The sequence below is a fragment of the Pteronotus mesoamericanus genome, unplaced genomic scaffold (genome assembly GCF_021234165.1).
Source record: "Pteronotus mesoamericanus isolate MK-2021 breed Mesoamerican mustached bat unplaced genomic scaffold, CSHL_Meso_final scaffold_31, whole genome shotgun sequence".
Lineage (NCBI taxonomy): Eukaryota > Metazoa > Chordata > Mammalia > Chiroptera > Mormoopidae > Pteronotus > Pteronotus mesoamericanus.
Genome location: NW_026555312.1, coordinates 12,367,090 through 12,385,391, shown reverse-complemented (window position 1 = coordinate 12,385,391; position 18,302 = coordinate 12,367,090). Strand labels below are relative to the sequence as shown.

General features: G+C 36.5%; 1 protein-coding gene across 2 annotated transcripts in view; it reads right to left on the bottom strand.

The window, feature by feature from the left end:
* Window positions 1-17,913, bottom strand: part of DEK (DEK proto-oncogene) — a 29,163-nt gene extending 11,250 nt beyond the window's left edge. Inside the window, exons 1-7 of one of the 2 annotated variants that reach the window (XM_054591842.1) lie at window positions 17,673-17,913; window positions 17,163-17,307; window positions 14,232-14,333; window positions 13,871-13,980; window positions 11,502-11,596; window positions 10,519-10,639; window positions 5,939-6,127 (exon numbers count right to left, since the gene is read on the bottom strand). In XM_054591842.1, the coding sequence (XP_054447817.1) occupies window positions 5,939-6,127; window positions 10,519-10,639; window positions 11,502-11,596; window positions 13,871-13,980; window positions 14,232-14,333; window positions 17,163-17,298 (753 nt within the window). In that variant the 5' untranslated portion in view covers window positions 17,299-17,307; window positions 17,673-17,913. Of the gene's footprint in view, window positions 1-5,938; window positions 6,128-10,518; window positions 10,640-11,501; window positions 11,597-13,870; window positions 13,981-14,231; window positions 14,334-17,162; window positions 17,308-17,429; window positions 17,523-17,672 lie in introns of those variants that run through there. The other variant, XM_054591843.1, reaches the window with a different exon arrangement.
* Window positions 17,914-18,302: the final 389 nt, after the last annotated feature.

The window sequence follows — 18,302 nt, the reverse complement described above, 5'->3', positions numbered from 1 at the left end:
TTGCACATTCTTCATTTTTTGTTTTTTCCAAATATTTTAAAAGTAGAAAAACCATTCTCAGCTTGCAGGCTGTTAAAAATAGTCCCCAGGCTGAATCTGGTTTACCAACTCCTGGTCTAGTTTATGAATCACTGGGAGATATATAAGGAAAGGGCCGGAGTCAGATAAAGCAATCAATAGGATTTCTCAAGTTATAAAGTTTATGTTGATAGCTTTTAGTTTAAAGTTTTCATAAGCATAGATAGATATATACTCATTATTAACTTTCCTAAAGCAATTTCTTAAAATCAAATTGCGATTTAAGTCAGTAGTTCTACACAGAGAATTCTGAAGGCAAAGTACATGAATTAGAAGCTCTGGAAAGAGTAATACAGAGAACACATTTTAAAAAACCATTTTATACTGTATCCTCAAAGTACAAAAATGAGGATACACACTCTTCTCTCATTGAGTCAAAGCTAAATGAGATGCAAAACCTCTGATTTACATTTTACAAAACCTCTTAAAGTACATGACTCAATAGTTTCTCCTCCTTGTATGTACCAATAAGTGCTTACTGAACAAGCAGTACTTTTCCACATACAGACTGTCAGTTCCTGGAAGGCAGAGGCTACATCTCTTTTTCCCCCACAGAGCAAAGTGCTCGGGTAGAGTAAGACAATTGTTTTAAATGAATGAGAATGATCTATCTATCCCCAAAGGTTTTACTGTTCACATAATAATGTCCAACCTCATGAGTTCTCTTAGTCTGGCTTCAAAGTATATTACTCTCGCTTCACATCTTGTTGCTTTACTTTTGGACGCAATGCTACCCTTTACTTTCCTCCTCCCCATCTTTGTTCACATGTCCAGCTTTCCTTTCTATTCCCAAGATCAACTTTAAATGGCACATCTTCCATTTCCCCAAGCTTTCTTTCATCAATAGAGATTCTCTTTTTTGTAATTCTATAAAGTATCACTCAAATGATATTTTGGGTAGAAAGTACCTTCTGTAACTCCAACAGCATTTGGCATATTCCCAAAACTTGAATCTTTTAACAAAATGTATGGGAAAAAATTAGGTAACAAGTTTAAAACAAAAAGAGGAAAAGGTTAGTTGCCAAATTGTCATGGATTTATTTTTAAGATTCTGGCCTGCTATTTTGAAATATGCTGTGAGCAGTTCAATCAAGACCATCCAGTACTGTAGGTAGTTTTGATGTGCTAAAGGAAAACAGGTAAGAATTGACAGCTGCCATTAATTTTAAATAGTACAATGTACTATAATCTAAATTTTTTAAAGATTAATAATTTAATTTTTTTTAAATCTGAAGGGGATTTTCTATGTCTCTGATAACCATGAAGGTATAAAATCAGAGGAATGACATGACTTTTTGAAGGAAGGCAAAAAAAAAAAAAAAAAAAAAAAAAAAGTCTTGGGAGAGTAGGCTTACCTATCTTTTTTATAGGCAGCAGGGCTCTTTGAAGGAGGGTCTCCAAAAAAGACGCCTGTCACAGAGCCAGAATCCTGTCCTCACAGCAGAAAGGTTGTACTGGGTGAACAGATGAACAAAATAAAAATTAGCTTAAAATACACTATTCTTACAACAACTTGGCTGAGAAAACTCAAAAGTGCCAAGAGTAAAGAATGTGCAAGTCTAGTTATATTTCATGAAGGAATATGAAATCAAGTCTAAAGAGATTTTGTTATGGTGATCATTCAACTTTGCCTTCCAACAAAAGGTTTAAGTTTATACGGTTTTGTAATTCAAAGCTTTGATGAAATTATTAGATTTCTCTGTTTTTTAGAACATAATTAAGGATTAAGAAAACTTTTTCACATTCACTCTCCTACCACTATCAAATAATTTTTCAAATGGCCCAAATATGTGTTTACCAGAAATTCTGATATAAGTTTCTTTTATTTGGCAAACATTGTAGAGTGGCTCACTCAACATCCCTCTTTTCACCTGCCTTCCTCCTACAGAGGCAGGAAAGCCAACACCTTGATCTCACAGCCTTCCATCCAACTAAGATGGCCATGAATCTGGCCAATGGGATATACACGGAGACCTTCGGTAAAAGGCACCCCTTCCTGGGTGGCAGGGTAGGAAACATTACTAGAAGAAAGCCCTTTACTCTTTCCTATCTGGAAGAGAGAAACAATGCCTGAAGGTAAAACAGCCATCTTGTGATTATAATGTTAAATGCCACATAAAGATGATGGCTCAGGAAGGAAAATGGTACCCAAACTTTTGATACCTTTTTTTCTTGAGATGCTATACTGCCTGTCTGTGGACTTCTTGCCACAAGAGGAGGAGGAACTTCTGTTTTGAACATTATTAGTGAGGTTTTAAAGTTATTTACAGCTGAAGATTTCCCTCATTTATATGACAACATTCAGATACATTCTCAATACTCATCAAGTAAAAGTCCAACTTTGTTTTCTAAAGAGGTTATAAAAATACTAGGAAACAAAACTACAGAAGTAATAGATAAAATGAAAAAAAGAAGTATGCTTTTAAGGGTCTAAAACAATTATTAGATTCATTTCCTCCAACCTAGGAAGCACTGCTTCTTCCTTCTTTTCTCTCTACTCTCCGGTAATTTCTCTGCGCTTGAGTCTAATTTCTGTGAATGGCATGCCTGAATGTGGTTTAATCTCACTAGTTCATTTTAATAGAATTCCCCCCAACGATGCTAATCCAGTATGGGAACCAGGTCATTTTCAGAGCAAATATACAAAAAATAACTAAACCTGTAATTTTTCTATTCTCTTAAAGAAACTTCATCTGCCAGTTTCCTCCGAGTTCCAAATTGTTCTCCTGCAAACATCCAAGAGCCAGGATGATAAGACAAGTTTAAAACAGCTCTTTTATAAAACAATTACCCCACTCTCAGAAAGAGCATGCTCTTATTTAATTCTAAAGAAGGAGAATGAAAAACTGTTGTGAACCACTCACTACATATCATAGAAAGCAATTATTGGCTGACATGTGACATTTGCTTATAAAAGGCTTTTAAAAAAGAAATGGGAAAAATTAATCTTCATAGTTATTTACTCCAAAAATCTAAAATAGAATATGAAACTGATCTTAGTAGGTAGAAGTGTTTTTATTTATTACAGAAAAATTCACTCCAGGAAATAAACAGAATAAATAATATTAACTTAGTAATATTCTACAAAAAAAAAATTTGCAAAAAATTCCACCTACAGGCAATCTACCATTTTTCCAATCAACCTGCAACTCTTCTTTATGGCCTCTTAGAAAAGAGGTCCTTTCATGGTAACAACCAAAAACACCTCCATTTATGAAGTCCTTACAAAGCTCCACTTAACCAAGTCCTCAAAAAATGGAAGCAAAACCAGTTATCATGGAAATTCTGCTCCTCCTGCTAACACTTACCTTCCTTCCAAAGGCAATCAGAGCTTTTCACAGAAATGGAATCAGCTGTCAAGTTTTTGCGAGGACAGCTCTAAATCTGAGTTTTTAGACCAGTAAAGAATACTTACTGGAGGGAGATTTGGGGGGTGTGGAATCATTGCTCAGACCAGATTCTGCTGGCATTGTATTTTATGAAGTAGGCCTGTATCAGCCCAAGCAGAAAAACTAAAGCAGAAAATAGAGTATATAACACAGCTTTTATATTGTGTAACGTTATATACTTAATGTCCGTAAAAGCATTTTTCTGTTTGCCTTTTTCTTCCATGTGTTTTCATCATTTGACCTGGGTTTCTAGCAAAAGCTCCTCGTGTATGGCACTGTAGAAAGGCTGTGATTTAGAGTGGGACAGTTTCACTTGTGATCAATTAACCAATAACCAATAATGGTTATAAATCAGAGGTCATCTATATTCAGCGTCTTCTACTATTTCTACTTAAAACAATGAAACAATAATTTGGACAGCAAATAAAATGAATAACCTTTCTAAACCTAATCTTCCTGAACTTTAGTAAAGACAGGAAGATTAGATTTAGAAACCCTATATATGGTAAGAGGTCAGCTGAATACTAAGAGTAGCAGCTAATACTTAGCAGTTGTGTCAAGCACTGCTCTAAGTGCTTTACATAAAGTCATTTAATACGACCTTTTGAGGCTGTTACTATTATTATGCCCATTTTACAGCAGGAAACCTGATGTTACAGATTTTAAGTAACTCGCCCAAAGTCATACAAAGGTATAGCTGGGATTGGAATCTAGGTAGTTTCCAAAGCCCATGCTCACAATCACACTGCCTCTATGAAAAAAAAAAGATGTTTATATTCTCTGACAACTTTTCATGCTTTAACGCTGCCTTTAAAAGGGTTTTAGAGGAAGTACAGTGAATATCCACACTAGATAACCAAAACTTTGTTGAATGAGAAATATTATTATTACGGCAAAATTGCCACTATTGCATATTCACATATGAACAAACATGTTTTCCTCCAAGATAGTCTTAAAATCTATTCCATAAAAACCTTAGTGCTCAGCTCTGGCTGGTGTGGGTCACTGGATTGAGCGCTGGTCCCTGAACTAAAAAGTCGCCAGTTCAATTCCCAGGCAGGGCACATGCCTGGGTTGCTGGGTCCCTGGCTGGTGATGTGAGAGGCAGCCAATGAATGTTTCTCTCCTTCTCTTTCTCCCTCCCTTCCCCCCCCTCTAGAAATGAATAAATAAAATCTTACAAAAAAACAAAAAAAACCCCACACACAATAGGGCTCAGATTACTCATCTTCCTTTTACACCGAAAACACATTACAATATTTATGAAACACCTGCTAGATTTGTAACAGTCTTTCAATTATGATGCATTTCAAGCTTAGCTTTACTGAAGCCTTTATAAAATTGGACATTAAACCCTGCGCGGATTTTAAATGCCTCAAGACAAATATACACAAAATACATACTCATACATGTAAAATCAGAGTTCACCACACCTTCATTCTCTCTAACCTAGAGGTTATCAACTGGAGGTGATTTTGCCCCCGAGGAGACATTTGGCAATGTCTGGAGATATCTTTGGTTTTCACAAATGGAGGCTGGGGAAGTATGCTGATGGCATCTAGTGGGCAAACATTATACAATACACAAGACAGCCATCCACAGTGAAGAGTCATTTTGGCCCAAAATATCAAGTCATATTAATCGAAACTTAAATAAGACCCGAGTACATTGCCCAACTTATACAGCAAGTTCTGACCAATGAAGGGCAACAAAACAAAGTTAATACAGAGTCTACCAAAAAAACACTATGAACAGGAAATCATTTCCTTGTACCCAACCCATTAGCCACCTCCTTGACTGAAGACACACAACAAGGAAAGGGTATAAAGTTAACCCTTTAAATGGTTCAGCAGTTCTTCCCTTCCTGAGTTTCACTTTGAAAACTAAATATTTAACATTTAACAAAGATATGCAAGTAAAGGAAAATGGCAGGCAGTCTTAAGTGATACAAGACTTGTCCACCAATCAAACTTCAAATGCTGTTATTCTCATTAATTAATCCCCAACAAATTGAGGGGGGAAATGGTGATCCTTGAACCCCTTGCTTTTTGCATAAAACAGAATAAAATGGTTCAAAGATCCATTTTGGTTCATCATAATATATTAATATACTATGAAAAAATTCTAAAATAATCTGCTCCTTTGTGTTCCTGTTCAGGGTATGAACCCCTCTCCTAGTCCTTTCCCTTCCCTTCCCATTTGACCCACTCTAGTCAAGGCTCAACTCAGATCTCCTCCACACAAACCTCACTCTTCAAACTTTTACACTCTGGCATAGCAACAAAACTAAAAGCTTCTCAGGGGAAAGAAAGGGTTTATATGTAACTATGTGTCTTCAGAATTAAAAACAACCAATATGGTACTGATAATTCCTAGAATCTGTTTTCTGACTACACCTATGATATAGTCAGGAATATTTAACTCTCCCCAGGAAAAGAAATGGGGGGGGGGGGGAAACAGAAGATTTTTACCTCCTCTTCACTTTCTTTATCTTCATCCTCTGAAGACTCTTCCTTGTTTTTCTTTTCATCTTCATCACTGCTAGACTCATCTGACAGAATTTCAGGGCATTTGGTTCGCTTCGCTTTCCTTGCCATTCCAGAACTGTTCCGTTCCTTTTTGCTGCCTTTGCTAGAAGTTTTTTTAGATTTTGGCAATGGCTGCATAAAATAAAACACGTCCCAATGAAGTATTATATTTCCAAGTCAATCAACTGTTTATGAGACCTATATCAACTCAGTTCTTCTGGTTCTTGTCTCAAGATATTGTACTTCCAAGCTTAGCAGCTTTACAGAATAATTCATTTTTAACTTAATGTCATTAATCTTTTTGTCTGAAATACCAATACCCTTTCATTTGTATTCTAAATACCTAGGCGAGAGGTACTTTACAAATGTTTAAATATGCATTCTACATTCTGACACAGGGACTAGAAGCCAAAGTACACACTATATTCAGCTCAGACAGTTGTCTATACTTTATGAAGACATTATTTTGAATTACACTTAGACTTTATTTCATTTCTATAAACATTAGCCACTGCCAGAGAAGGTTCTTGTTTAGGGAACCCTCCAATCAAAGGGCTGGGAAAAACCATCCATAAAGTAAATAAAATCTCACCTTACATATTCTGAATTTATGAACTGCACAGTTTATATTCATATTACCTCTGGGCTCTGCTTTCAATAATGCCAGCATTATATTCTCACTGATGATTATAAACATGCAGTAAGTACTAAGTATGTTAATTGTGAAACTAATTAAGAAACACAAAATAAGTGCATCATGCTTACTTTAATGTTCAATGAAAATACATTTAAGAAGCAGAGTAGATCATGTGAAAAAAATGATTACATAAAACAAATTTAATTTTTAAATGCTTTCTTTGGGGAGAATATGCTAACTTCTAAAACAAAAAACCATAAAATAACCCTACATAAAGGACCTAAAAAGATATACACTAAGGAGTTAAAACTATTTATTTCTGAAATTATAAGTATTTTTATTTTTGCCTATGTTATTTTCTGCAATCAACAGGAACATTAAGAAAAATTCCATAATACAACCTTAAGATGCACAATTGTATGAATGTTAGTGGTAACTTTAGGCAATATTTTTTATGAAACTAGCAGACCCCAGGTCCCAAGAATTTCCACTGATAAAGGTCACTGTCACCTGCACAGTAATTCAGAAAAAGCAGCTGCCTGTGTAATGTAGTATTTTCAGGCAATATACAATCTACAGAATAGCCTCTAACTTGCCCAAACAAACTACCTACCCTTCTAAGAGCAGATTGGGAAACAGCCAGTCTACGTCACTCCAGATATGTTAAGTTAGCTGACCAAAGATATTTGTCAGAGAGGCTCTATACAAGAAACTTCCTTGAATCAATACAGATATCTTTGTTGCATGAACTATTACCATTAACAGAAATCAAATATATTTAGATGAATTCTTTGATATCCCTGTTTGGAGAAAAGGTAAATCTCACTGTCTAAACTTATACTACTCACTATATGAAATCAAGGGTTCAAATGTTTTTAGGAAAATATGACAACCCTCACTTTCCTCAGCCCAGGAACCAAATGCAGGTAGTGAGAATATAATCCATATATGGAATAGTGCTACATAAATCTATATAGGAAAATAAAAGCTGTTAAATTATTCAAGTAACCAATCAAGAAATTGCAACTTCCAAAAATAAATAAGCTTTTAATTAAAAAATAGTAATATATAAATGCTTTAGAACTTTCCTATATTGGTTTTAAAATTACTTGAATCTATTAATCAGAATCCAGTGTCAACAGTATCATCCCTTTTTTGTAAACAAAATCTGATTTAATAATCAAGGTAGAAATACAAAATAGTAAAACAATGTTAAGTCACCAATATTAAGATTATAGAGGAGAAAAAATTAGTGCTAATGAGTTTATAGCGTTTTCCTTAAGTGATGGAAGCACAGAAAATAGCTTAAGATATTAGATTAAGCAGTTATCAGAATCAAATATGAAAAGTTAAGATTCCATAAGGCAAGATAAAACAGTCATTCTCAAAGTGTGGTATATGGACCCTGGGGTTTCCTGAGAACTTTTCAGAAACCTACCAGGTCAAAACTGTTTTCATAATACCAAGATATTTATTTGCTCTTTCAATGTGCATAATCATTTGCACTGATTATGCGATAGCAAAGGTGTGTAAAACTTAGTAAGCACCTTAGTACTTACAAATCAGAGGCAGCAGAATGTGCTAATAGTCATTATATTCCTCACAACCATGCACTAGGAGGGGGGAAAAAGCTGTTTCTCCTTTTTGATGAAGCAGTAAATTTAACTGTATTAAATCCAAACTTTTGAGTAAATGTCTTTAGAATATCTAACAAAATGGAAGGTACAACATGACGTACTTCCTCTACGAACTGAAGCTCACTGACAGTCTCAAGAAAATACACTTGCACTACTGAGATGTAACCTAAGCTAGCTACTTTTTTCATGGAACACTATTAAAAAAATTGAAAAACTATGCCTATTCAGACTTACGTATTTGATAGACATGCTCTCACAAATGAAAAACATGACCCTGTCAGTTGAAGGAAAATAACTGCTTATTTATTGCCAATGATAAATTTCAAAATTCAAGTGAAAATTAGAGTTTTGGAAAATTAATGTCTGGTACCATGAACCTGACAGCCTAGCAATACCTTAAGATTTTTCAGATGAGATGGTGGTTGTATTAATGAATGTGAGTTATTAACAGTGTTTAATGAAATGAATGTGCCAACATTTGGAAGATATGCATAATTCAGGAACCAAATTTCCCAAATGGTGAATGCATATTACAAAATCATGCATATAGGTAAAAGGTCCAAGTTCCTTAACATGATACCAGATGCCACATTACAACTAACCTTTAAGAAACTACCACTGAGAAGTTTGATTTATATCAAAAGAGAATATCCACAATTTTTTAAAAGGGTTTTTAAAATCCTTTTTCTAACTACCGTATTTTGCCATGTATAATACCCACTCACGTTTTGTGCTCATTATACGCAGGATTATTATGCCCATCATTGTACCCATGGCACGTAATCATTTTACCCACATATAATACGCATCCTTATTTTTCCTTCAAAAATTTGGGCACAAAGTGTGCACTATACAAAGCAAAATATGGTATATGATTTTGTGAGGCTGGGTTTTCTTCATGTACTTCAAGCAAAGCAATATGTTGCAACAAATTAAAACGTGGAAGCAAATGAGAATATAGCTATGGTAAGTGAGATACAAACAGATGTCACACAAAATATTAATTGTGTTACCATGCAGTGGGCTTACTGTTGAGAATTTTTTCAGTTTTAACTTAGAATACAGAAAATACCATGTAAACCACAGCTCTTGGAGTCCTCATTCATTTTTAAGAGGGTAGTAGTGTTCTAAAACCAACACATTTGAAAACTGCTGAGGAAAAGATGAATATAAAAATATCCTTCATAACTCTGGCAACTTAGTAATTGCTTCTAGGGAAAGTGTTCAATTTGTTACATAAAATTCTGAAGAAGTAGAGGATTAGCCATAGTAGAAGTATAGAGAAATAGATAATATCTTGGTATCTCATTTTTAAATAAGTCAATTTGAAGCCCCCTTGAAAAATCACTATACCCCTTTTGTAGCTATATGATGCAAATACCATTTATCTGTCCTGTCCAGACAATGGAAAACAGGACCAAGAGCAGACAAAAACAAAGTCCAAAGTTATTTTCTGGTTTCCAATCTTTAGGCCCTTTTCCCTTGCTGACAGCATTCCCCTGAACCCCAAGGCCCTCTAGAGGGCTTCACAATTTTGTCTCAAAATGAGGAGGAATATGAAAATACTTGCTGACAGACTTAAAACAAGTTGAAAATGCAAGGTTATACAAATAACAGTTCAACAGGCATTTTAAGTCAATGATGTCATTTGTTACTATTAAACAATTAGGGCAAACCTAATCTAGATTTTAAGAAGAGTAGGGTGAACTATAAGGGAATTTTACATCTCTGTTCAACTCCTGGGCTCTGCAGAGGATTCTCGAAACCAAATCCAAGAAACTTATTAAGAGCCAGCTTTACGTCACTTTTACGTAACTGCATTCCAGCATCTTGAAAACATCCAGTTCTAATAAACCCCCATCTTGTCTTTCAAGACCTGATTATAGGTTGCATGCCAGCCCAGCACCTCATCCTCAACTCAACCTGTTTCTGTTCTTCCAGTGCCTTCTAGATATATAAGTCTGGATACTTAGTTTGTACTTCTGACCTACCTGACATTTAGTTAATAATTATTTTTATCTTATATCCTTTACATCTGATAAGGGAGAACATACCCATATTCCTTCTATGTTATTTCTATTGTGACATTGTTGCAGGTAGGTCAATGAAAGGTACACATATTCTTTGAATGCAGATGATTTTACTCAATGTTGACAGCAATGCTGCTAACTAAATTGTTCCACAAAAAAGAGGAAAAAGAGGCTATAAATAATTGATTTGTTACTAAAATAATACCAAATGGTCCTCACTTTGCCAGAAGGCTTTGGATGCATTAAGAAATTCAAGATCCTCTTCACCAGTTCACTATTTACACCTGATCTCTCCAAATCAAGAACCTCACAGATGCTTTTTAGCATGGCATTTCTAAATCTGAAAAAGAAGAAAAAGGTGATTATATTGTACAGTTTACAAACATTCTTCACAATATAAATGCAATAGCTAACCAAACTGGTTAGGCTACATACATTAATAAAGTAGCCAATGTTTCTCTGAATCTTAGAAGTACTCTCAATAATCTTGACTAGTGTACAAATATATACAACCAGGTAAGATTATTAAAAAGTTGAAAACACCATTTACCAATTAAATTCTAAAAGTATTAAAAGAATACCTAAGTTAATTACTAGAAAATAATATAAAAAGTTTTCGATACTATAAAAGTCATGGACTTGATGATTCTTCTAACTGTGACTAAATATTACATTCCCCCTCCTCAGCATTCCTACTAAGTTTAAATGAAAAAATATGTAATTACCTTTATAATTTAGTTATTAAACTACAGGTAATTTAATAAACAAAAGCTCTAATATATCATCTTGCTTGCATTGTGGTGAAGGACATTGTTTCTATCAAATTGATTATCTTCAAAATAGCTTATAGGCACTTAAATGGTACCTATAAGTGGAGGAAACAAGTGGCTGATGGGACAAGAGTGGAAGCTTTCACTATGTTCCGCTCAGGCCTTCTGAAATTTAGACTGTGAGTGACTTCCCTGTGTATATCGTTCTTCTAAGAAACAGAAATGTCCTTCAGTTTCAATAATCTTGATAGCCACTATTTATTAGAAAGTAATGAATATCCCAAGTTAATAGTTATGAAGACAAATCAGGTCTTGGTGCTTAAAACAAAAAATCAGCAGTCTACTGAAAATGTATGAGTGGTCACAGTAAATGTTTAAAATTAAAATTTGAAGCACATTAATCAAAATATGGTATTTATAAAAACAGCTTACTTTTTCAACATTTCTTCCTTCTTTTTATATTCGCTACTTCCTTTTTCAAATGGAAAGCCACTGAACTGACCCACATTCTTCTTTAATGAGGACACCTGAAAATGTTTCTCTTATTAATGCTACTTATTACTCAGTAATGTGCAAAAAATTCAAAGCTAACATCTTTATTTTCATATCTGCCTCCAAGTTACAATATTGGTTTATGCAACATTTCTTACCACTGAAAACTATATTTATTACTAAAATATTAACATTATAAAAGGCTTACAAGCTTAATTTTTTGAAAATGACAATTTGAATGAATTTTCATCTGGCAATTTTTACGGGTAATCATAAAACCACAACTTAATGTTATATGACAATACCAGGGGATGTGGAAAGTTACTACCTAAAAAGACATCCTATCCCTAAGTAATAAAAGTTACAAGTAATATTCCTTATTTTTAAATCAGTAAAGGATTTTACTCTTCAAAAAGTAAAGAACACAGCACCTCCAAATGAAATAACACAGATGAAAATAAATTATACCATGCCTCAGAAATTCTAACCTAACAACATCAAATTTTACTTTTGCCCATATACAATCCCAAAGCAAAGCATCCTTGATTACAAGAAATACTGAAGTTGTGTGTATGTACAGTAACCCTCCATCCACAGATACTGTGGTCTGAAAATACTGTAATTCTGGAGATAAAAACTCCTAAGTTTTGCATGTTATTTTTTTTTCTTATGTGTATTGATTTTCGAGAGAGGAGAAGGGAGGGAGAGAGAGGGGGAGAGAAACATTAAGTGAGAAACATCAACTGGTGGCCTCTCGTATGCATCCCAACTGGGGACTGAACCCACAACCCAGGCATGTGCCCTAACAGGGAATAGAACCTGCCAGCCAGGGCCAGTTTGTAGGCAATTCTAAGTAGCCTGATGATATCTCAAGGCATCCCACTGGGACATGAAACATGCCTTTGTGGTTCCCCCTTATCAGAGGGGGATATGTTCCAAGGCCCCGACCAGATGCCTAAAACAAGTTAGTACTGAATCCTATATATACTATGTTTTTTTGCTATATATACATACCTATCATACAGTTTAGTATATAAATTAGGCCTAATAAGAGATTAAGAATAACTACCAATAAAAAAAACAGAACAATATATTGAATGTGAATGGTTTTGGGGCCATTATTAAGTAAAACAGGGGCTACATGAACAAAAGAACTGCGATACTGAGAGTCAATCTCATAACCAACCAAGACTCTGTACTAAGTGACTAACAGGCAAGTAGAGTATACAGCATGGCTATGTCAGAGAGATTCACATCTCAGGTGGGACAGCATAAGATTTCATGCTACTCAGAACAGAGAGCAATTTAATACTTATGACTTTATTTCTGGAACTTCCCATGTAATATTTTTGGACAACAGTTGACCATAGGTAACTAAAACCATAAAAGGCAAAAACAGTCAGTGAGGGAGGACCAATGTATACGCTTCTTGCCCATTAGTTGTCACTCAGTAGCCAGCATGGATGAACTGTGGTGGTATCTCAGTGCTTGTGTTCAAGTAACCTTTATTTTACTTGATGGCCACAAAACACAAGAGAAGTGATGCTGGCAATTCAAGGTATGCCAAAGAGAAGCCGTAAAGTGCTTCCTTTAAGTGAAAAGATGAGTACCATACAGTACAGTAAGATATTTTGAGAGAGACCATTCACGTAACTTTTATTGTATATTGTTATAATTGTTCTGTCCCAATATTGCTATGGTTAATCTTCTACTGTGCCTAATTTATAAATTAAACTTTATTATAAGTATGTGTGTATAGGAAAAAACATAGTATGCATAGGGTTCAGTTAACTATCCTCAATTTCAGGGATCTACTAGGGGTCTTGGAATGTATCCAATACAGATAAGGGGAACCTACTGTAAAATAATTCAGTAAATAAAAAACATTTATTTTAACATATCTATTGGCAATGAATTACCATCTAATTTATCAGATATTTGCTCAAAATGATATATAATTATACTGTATCATTTATTCTGAATGACTAAAAAAGTCCAAAAAAATAGCATCTTACACAATTAAAAATTGCTAAAATCATCACAATTAGATATTTCAGTTTGGCATATAAACACCTTCAGGAGAAAGGTCCCTGGATATTACAATCCTAATTGTTAATATCCAGGTACGTCTCCCATAAGACATTTTAAAAGTATGTGTCTCAGTTTGCTCACTTGTATGGTATGGTAATTGAACTATTTGATCACTGAAATCCTTTCCAGGGCTAAAATTATGCTTCTATTGTGAAGTATTTTAATACATACTAATACTATAAATATGCTACTAGGTTAAAGTATAAAAAAGCTCTTACAGTGCCTGGTCTGTTGTAAAGTAGTTTATGTAGATTTCTAAGTTCATCTGTTTTCTTCTTACTCAGAAAGAAATGTATCCTTTCAATTTCACAAAGTTTCTGCCCCTTTCCTAGGGAAAAAAAATACCATAGTAATTGAAGTTAAATACCATTATGTGTTTATACATTTACAAAGTTAATTTAATGAAAATTCTTTTTACAGTATAATTTACATAACTTTTGCTCTAATAGGGCAAATTAAAATAATAGTAATAATGCATTACTACTTAGTAAGATACTTAATAAAAACTAAGCACTACTAAACATTTCATGTATTTAGGCATTTTCACCATAAAATGAAAGGAACATAGAATAAACTTACCTTGTGCAATTGTAAATGGCTCTCTTTGTAAAGAAGAGACTTGCATTGTCAACCTCTCAACTTTTTTCTTTTCCCTTTTGCCTTCCACGATGAGACTCTTTTCTAGAAATTAATTTAATACTTCTTAAATGATAAAAAGCTTACATATATTAACTTTATTGGATAAACATGTAGAAAAAAATCACAGAACCCTAATACCTTACTCTTCTTTTCTGGATTTTGGAAGAAAATAACAGCGATGGAAATTCTTGACCAGTCAATAGCAACACCAAATTTTTTTTTTTTTTTTTTGAGTAACATTATACTTACCTGGCAACTTCACAGGGGATCCAATTTTTTAAGAAAATCAGAAAGCAAACAAACTTTTATCCAACTACAATTATTGCTATGAAAGTCCAGTCACTTTGTAAAAAATCACCAAAGCCCTCACTTAGCTTATTCTTTGACATAATTAGAATTTAATTCACTGTACCTCGAAAACAGTAAATTTAGAATTAAGATTATAAGAACTTCAAAAGACATATAAAGAAAGTAATAATTTAGAAGGCTGATAAAAAAGAAAACAAACGTCTTAAGTAAGGCAAAGCAGCCTGGATAGGGATACTATGGATAAGGTAAAACTCTACAAGATTACATTTACTGCTATCAACTGAGAGGGCATTTGTACTACTTTGTAGTATAACAAGTAATATTCATAATTATGATCATAAATTAAAAATATTAAATTTAGTCCATACTACTTTTTTAAAAAAGCTAGAAAATACACTTAAAACACTAAGCCTGATTTCCTAAAACCACTTACCCAGTAACTGAGATAAAGGCAGATAAATAACAGCACACTATAGTATATTACTGGAGATCCTTCCAATCATTTAACTGAATGCTTGTTTTGTGCAAAGCTGCACAGGATACTAAGGGGGACTGAGTAGATGATTAAGACACTACCTCTTTTAGAAGATTTTTACCTGGGGGGTTTTGAGACACTAATACTATATTCCAAAGTAGACAAGAGAATGCCTTTCATAAAGATACGAATAAGAGTTCTGAAAATTGAGGAAAGAGTAATTATCTTTGGGTTAGGGAAAAAAGGATCAAAACATTGGAGCTGGCTTTGAAGTACAGGTAAGACTTGGAGATGTAGGACCTGCCCAGAAAGAATTAGGAGAAAGGGATTCTAGCAGGTATATTCTGGCAATGGTGTACAGAAGAGAAAGCACTCAAAAGCAACCCCTGTTCGCTTCCTTTCCTTGAGTGATTTAAACCATTTACTGGAGTTAGATTACCATCTATCAGCTAATAATTTTCTTTGTCTATCTCTAGTCCAGAGTTTCCCCCCAGGGGTTTCTACGGGGCTGCACACTGGACAGCTCCACTCATGTCCTCCGGGTACCCAACTTAATGCACTCAAAACAGAAGTCATAATCATTTCCAAACTCACTCCCCTTCGTGAATTCTATCTTTTAGAAAGGAGTAATATCATCTATCCAGTTGCCAAAGGCAGAAATCTAGGAGTCATCTTCTACTAGGCATCCCCCCTGCCAAGAAAGCCAAGTTAAATCCGTTCCTTCCCTTATTTGTCACAGACTCCACTGCCTTTTATGCCTCTGTAGGAGACTTAAACTTTCAGGGCTAAATAGGAAAAAATGTTCAGAATTTTAGTTGTTCCATTTACCCCTAAAATGAGGGAAAAAATAAATTGGAACAGCTATAAACTGCCTGGGAATATATATTTTTTTAAATTTTATGTTGAAATTCATCATCTCTGTGGTATCCAAACCCTGTCTTTTAAAAAGACTGAAAAAACTAACAACAACAACAAAAAAAACCTGGAAGAAAAAGAGCTGAGAAAAATCTTGGACTAGTAGATACTGCAGCCAATTTTGTTACTGTACTTATGAACAATTCAAAAAATAACTTTTCTAAGCATGTTTGTACTTAAATGTGGACATGCTCCCTTCTTAAAGCACCTACCATTAAAATCAAACAAAAGGCACACCATGCAGTGTAATCTCAACCTAGAGAGCATTTATAAAATGCTGACCATGGACTGATTTTGGCTTAAAAGAAATTAACAGTTAAATCTGCTTTGGTGAAGAAAACTTCAAACGTCTTCCCAAGTTTGGCTGAGTTGTAAGCAAACCTAGACTGCGCTAATATCACCAAAGAATGTATCTCTGATACGGATTTTTAAGTGGTCACTAAACATCTTAGGAAGCTGGCACACTTCAAAATGGCACTGCCTCCTTTGCTTTGGTTAGACTGACGCAGTACCATTCCTCAATTCTCTAAGCTGCTTCTGTTTCCTGTCTCCAGTCAACTAACTGGTTAATACTGCTCGCCCTCAACACCAAAACCGAAAAGATACTGAACTCACTCGTTCATAGCTCACTGCTTTCATACCTAACTACATACTTTCTCATGAAGCAACAGCTTTCACCGGTGTTTCCCCGTGAAAGTGACTCCCGTAAGGCCTTTTAAAAGGACCTCTGCTTGAGTTCAGCAAAGTATTTTCAGGACTAGCAATAACTCAGTGTGTCGTTTTATTAAAGACCTTACAATAACTACATAAAGGCAAAAGATGAGTACTTGAGTTACCAAAAGATTAAAATAAAACATTACCTTGGTAGCCTCAAAGGCTAAGAGTTTTAAAAACAGATCTGAAACTTACAAACTTCCTGTCAAATGATGAACTGTTATGAAAGTATATTGAAGGTGAGAGGTAAACTGCACTCCAAAATCACGTAATAACAACGCTTACGAACATTATTTTTTAGACATTGCAAATCCCAAACTTAATTCTCTGCTATTGCTCAACACAAAAGCATAAATTTCGCATTCTTGCTGAAAATCCCATTTAGTGCCTCTAAGCGCAAGAAGAGCAAGGAAACTGTTTTCTGTAAAATCCATCACTTAGGGGTCAGGATTTCCCACCCTTTTCTTCGTCCTCGTCCTCGTCTTCCTCCTCGTCCTCACTTTCCTCTCTCGGGCCGGGAATTTCGGGTTCTTTCTCGGACGCGGGATGGTCAGGGGTTCCCTCTCCCTCCGCAGCAGGGCCCGAGGAGGACATGCTGTCGACCTAAGGACGGGAGAAAGCCAGGGCGTCGCGGTCTCCACGGCCCTGGGGAGAAGGACCGCGGCCCCCACCACTACCCCGACCCTCCTCAGCCCCAAGGGAGCAGGGATCGGGGGAAACCCGACCTCAAAGTTGCCTTCTCCGGTAGCGGGAACGGCAAAGCTCCCTCCTCACGGCGGCTTTCCTCCGGCTCAGCCCGTGGCCCCGGAATCCCCAAAGCTGGAATCCGCTAGGGGCCGAGCCGCCCCTCCCACCACCCTGCCGCGCCGTATCCCCTCCCCCGCCCCAGGCCGCGGTCCAAATGGCCGCGGCGGAACGGGAGGGCCCCACGGCGCCCCATGGCCTCTCTGCCCCAAGGCAGCCCTCACCGCTGGTCCCGGCCGCCGCGGGCCTGGCGCGCCGGGCACAAAGAGGCTCCGGAAGGCTGCGGCGGGAGCCGAAGAGAAGGCGCGCGGGACGCTGCCTGGCTTGACGCTCGCGCCGCGCTCTCAGCTCCCCAGAATCAACAAGATTTTCAAAATGGCGGTTCGGGCAAGAAAGCGGGAATGCGGTGGCCAATCAGGACGGCGAACTGGGAGTTGGCGCGCGCGGGTCGGAGAGGAGGGGCTCGCCAGGCTCCTCCGCGGGAAACCTGGGTGGCAGAGCGGGGCGGGGCTGCGAGGCGTCGTTCTGCCGCGGACAGAGGGGCCGGGTGCTCCTGGCCGCGCGGGGCTACGTCTAGAGGACAGGCAGTGTCCCGGGTGGCGCTGGACGGAAGGACGCCAGGGGGCCTGCGTGGGGATTGTCCCTACCATTCGTTCCCGGAAAAGAGGAGGCGTAGTCACGGGGCCGGGAACGGGGCTGGCCGCTGGTGGTAGAGAAGTTTGCAAGTCGCGGAGTCGCTGTCTACAGTATTTCACAGAAATGATCCCTTCCATTTGGGTCCCACAGCTGGTGATGACTCCCTATTCCTCTGTACTTCTGAGAACCCATCGCCTGTGAGGTGCACCGTAAGGAAC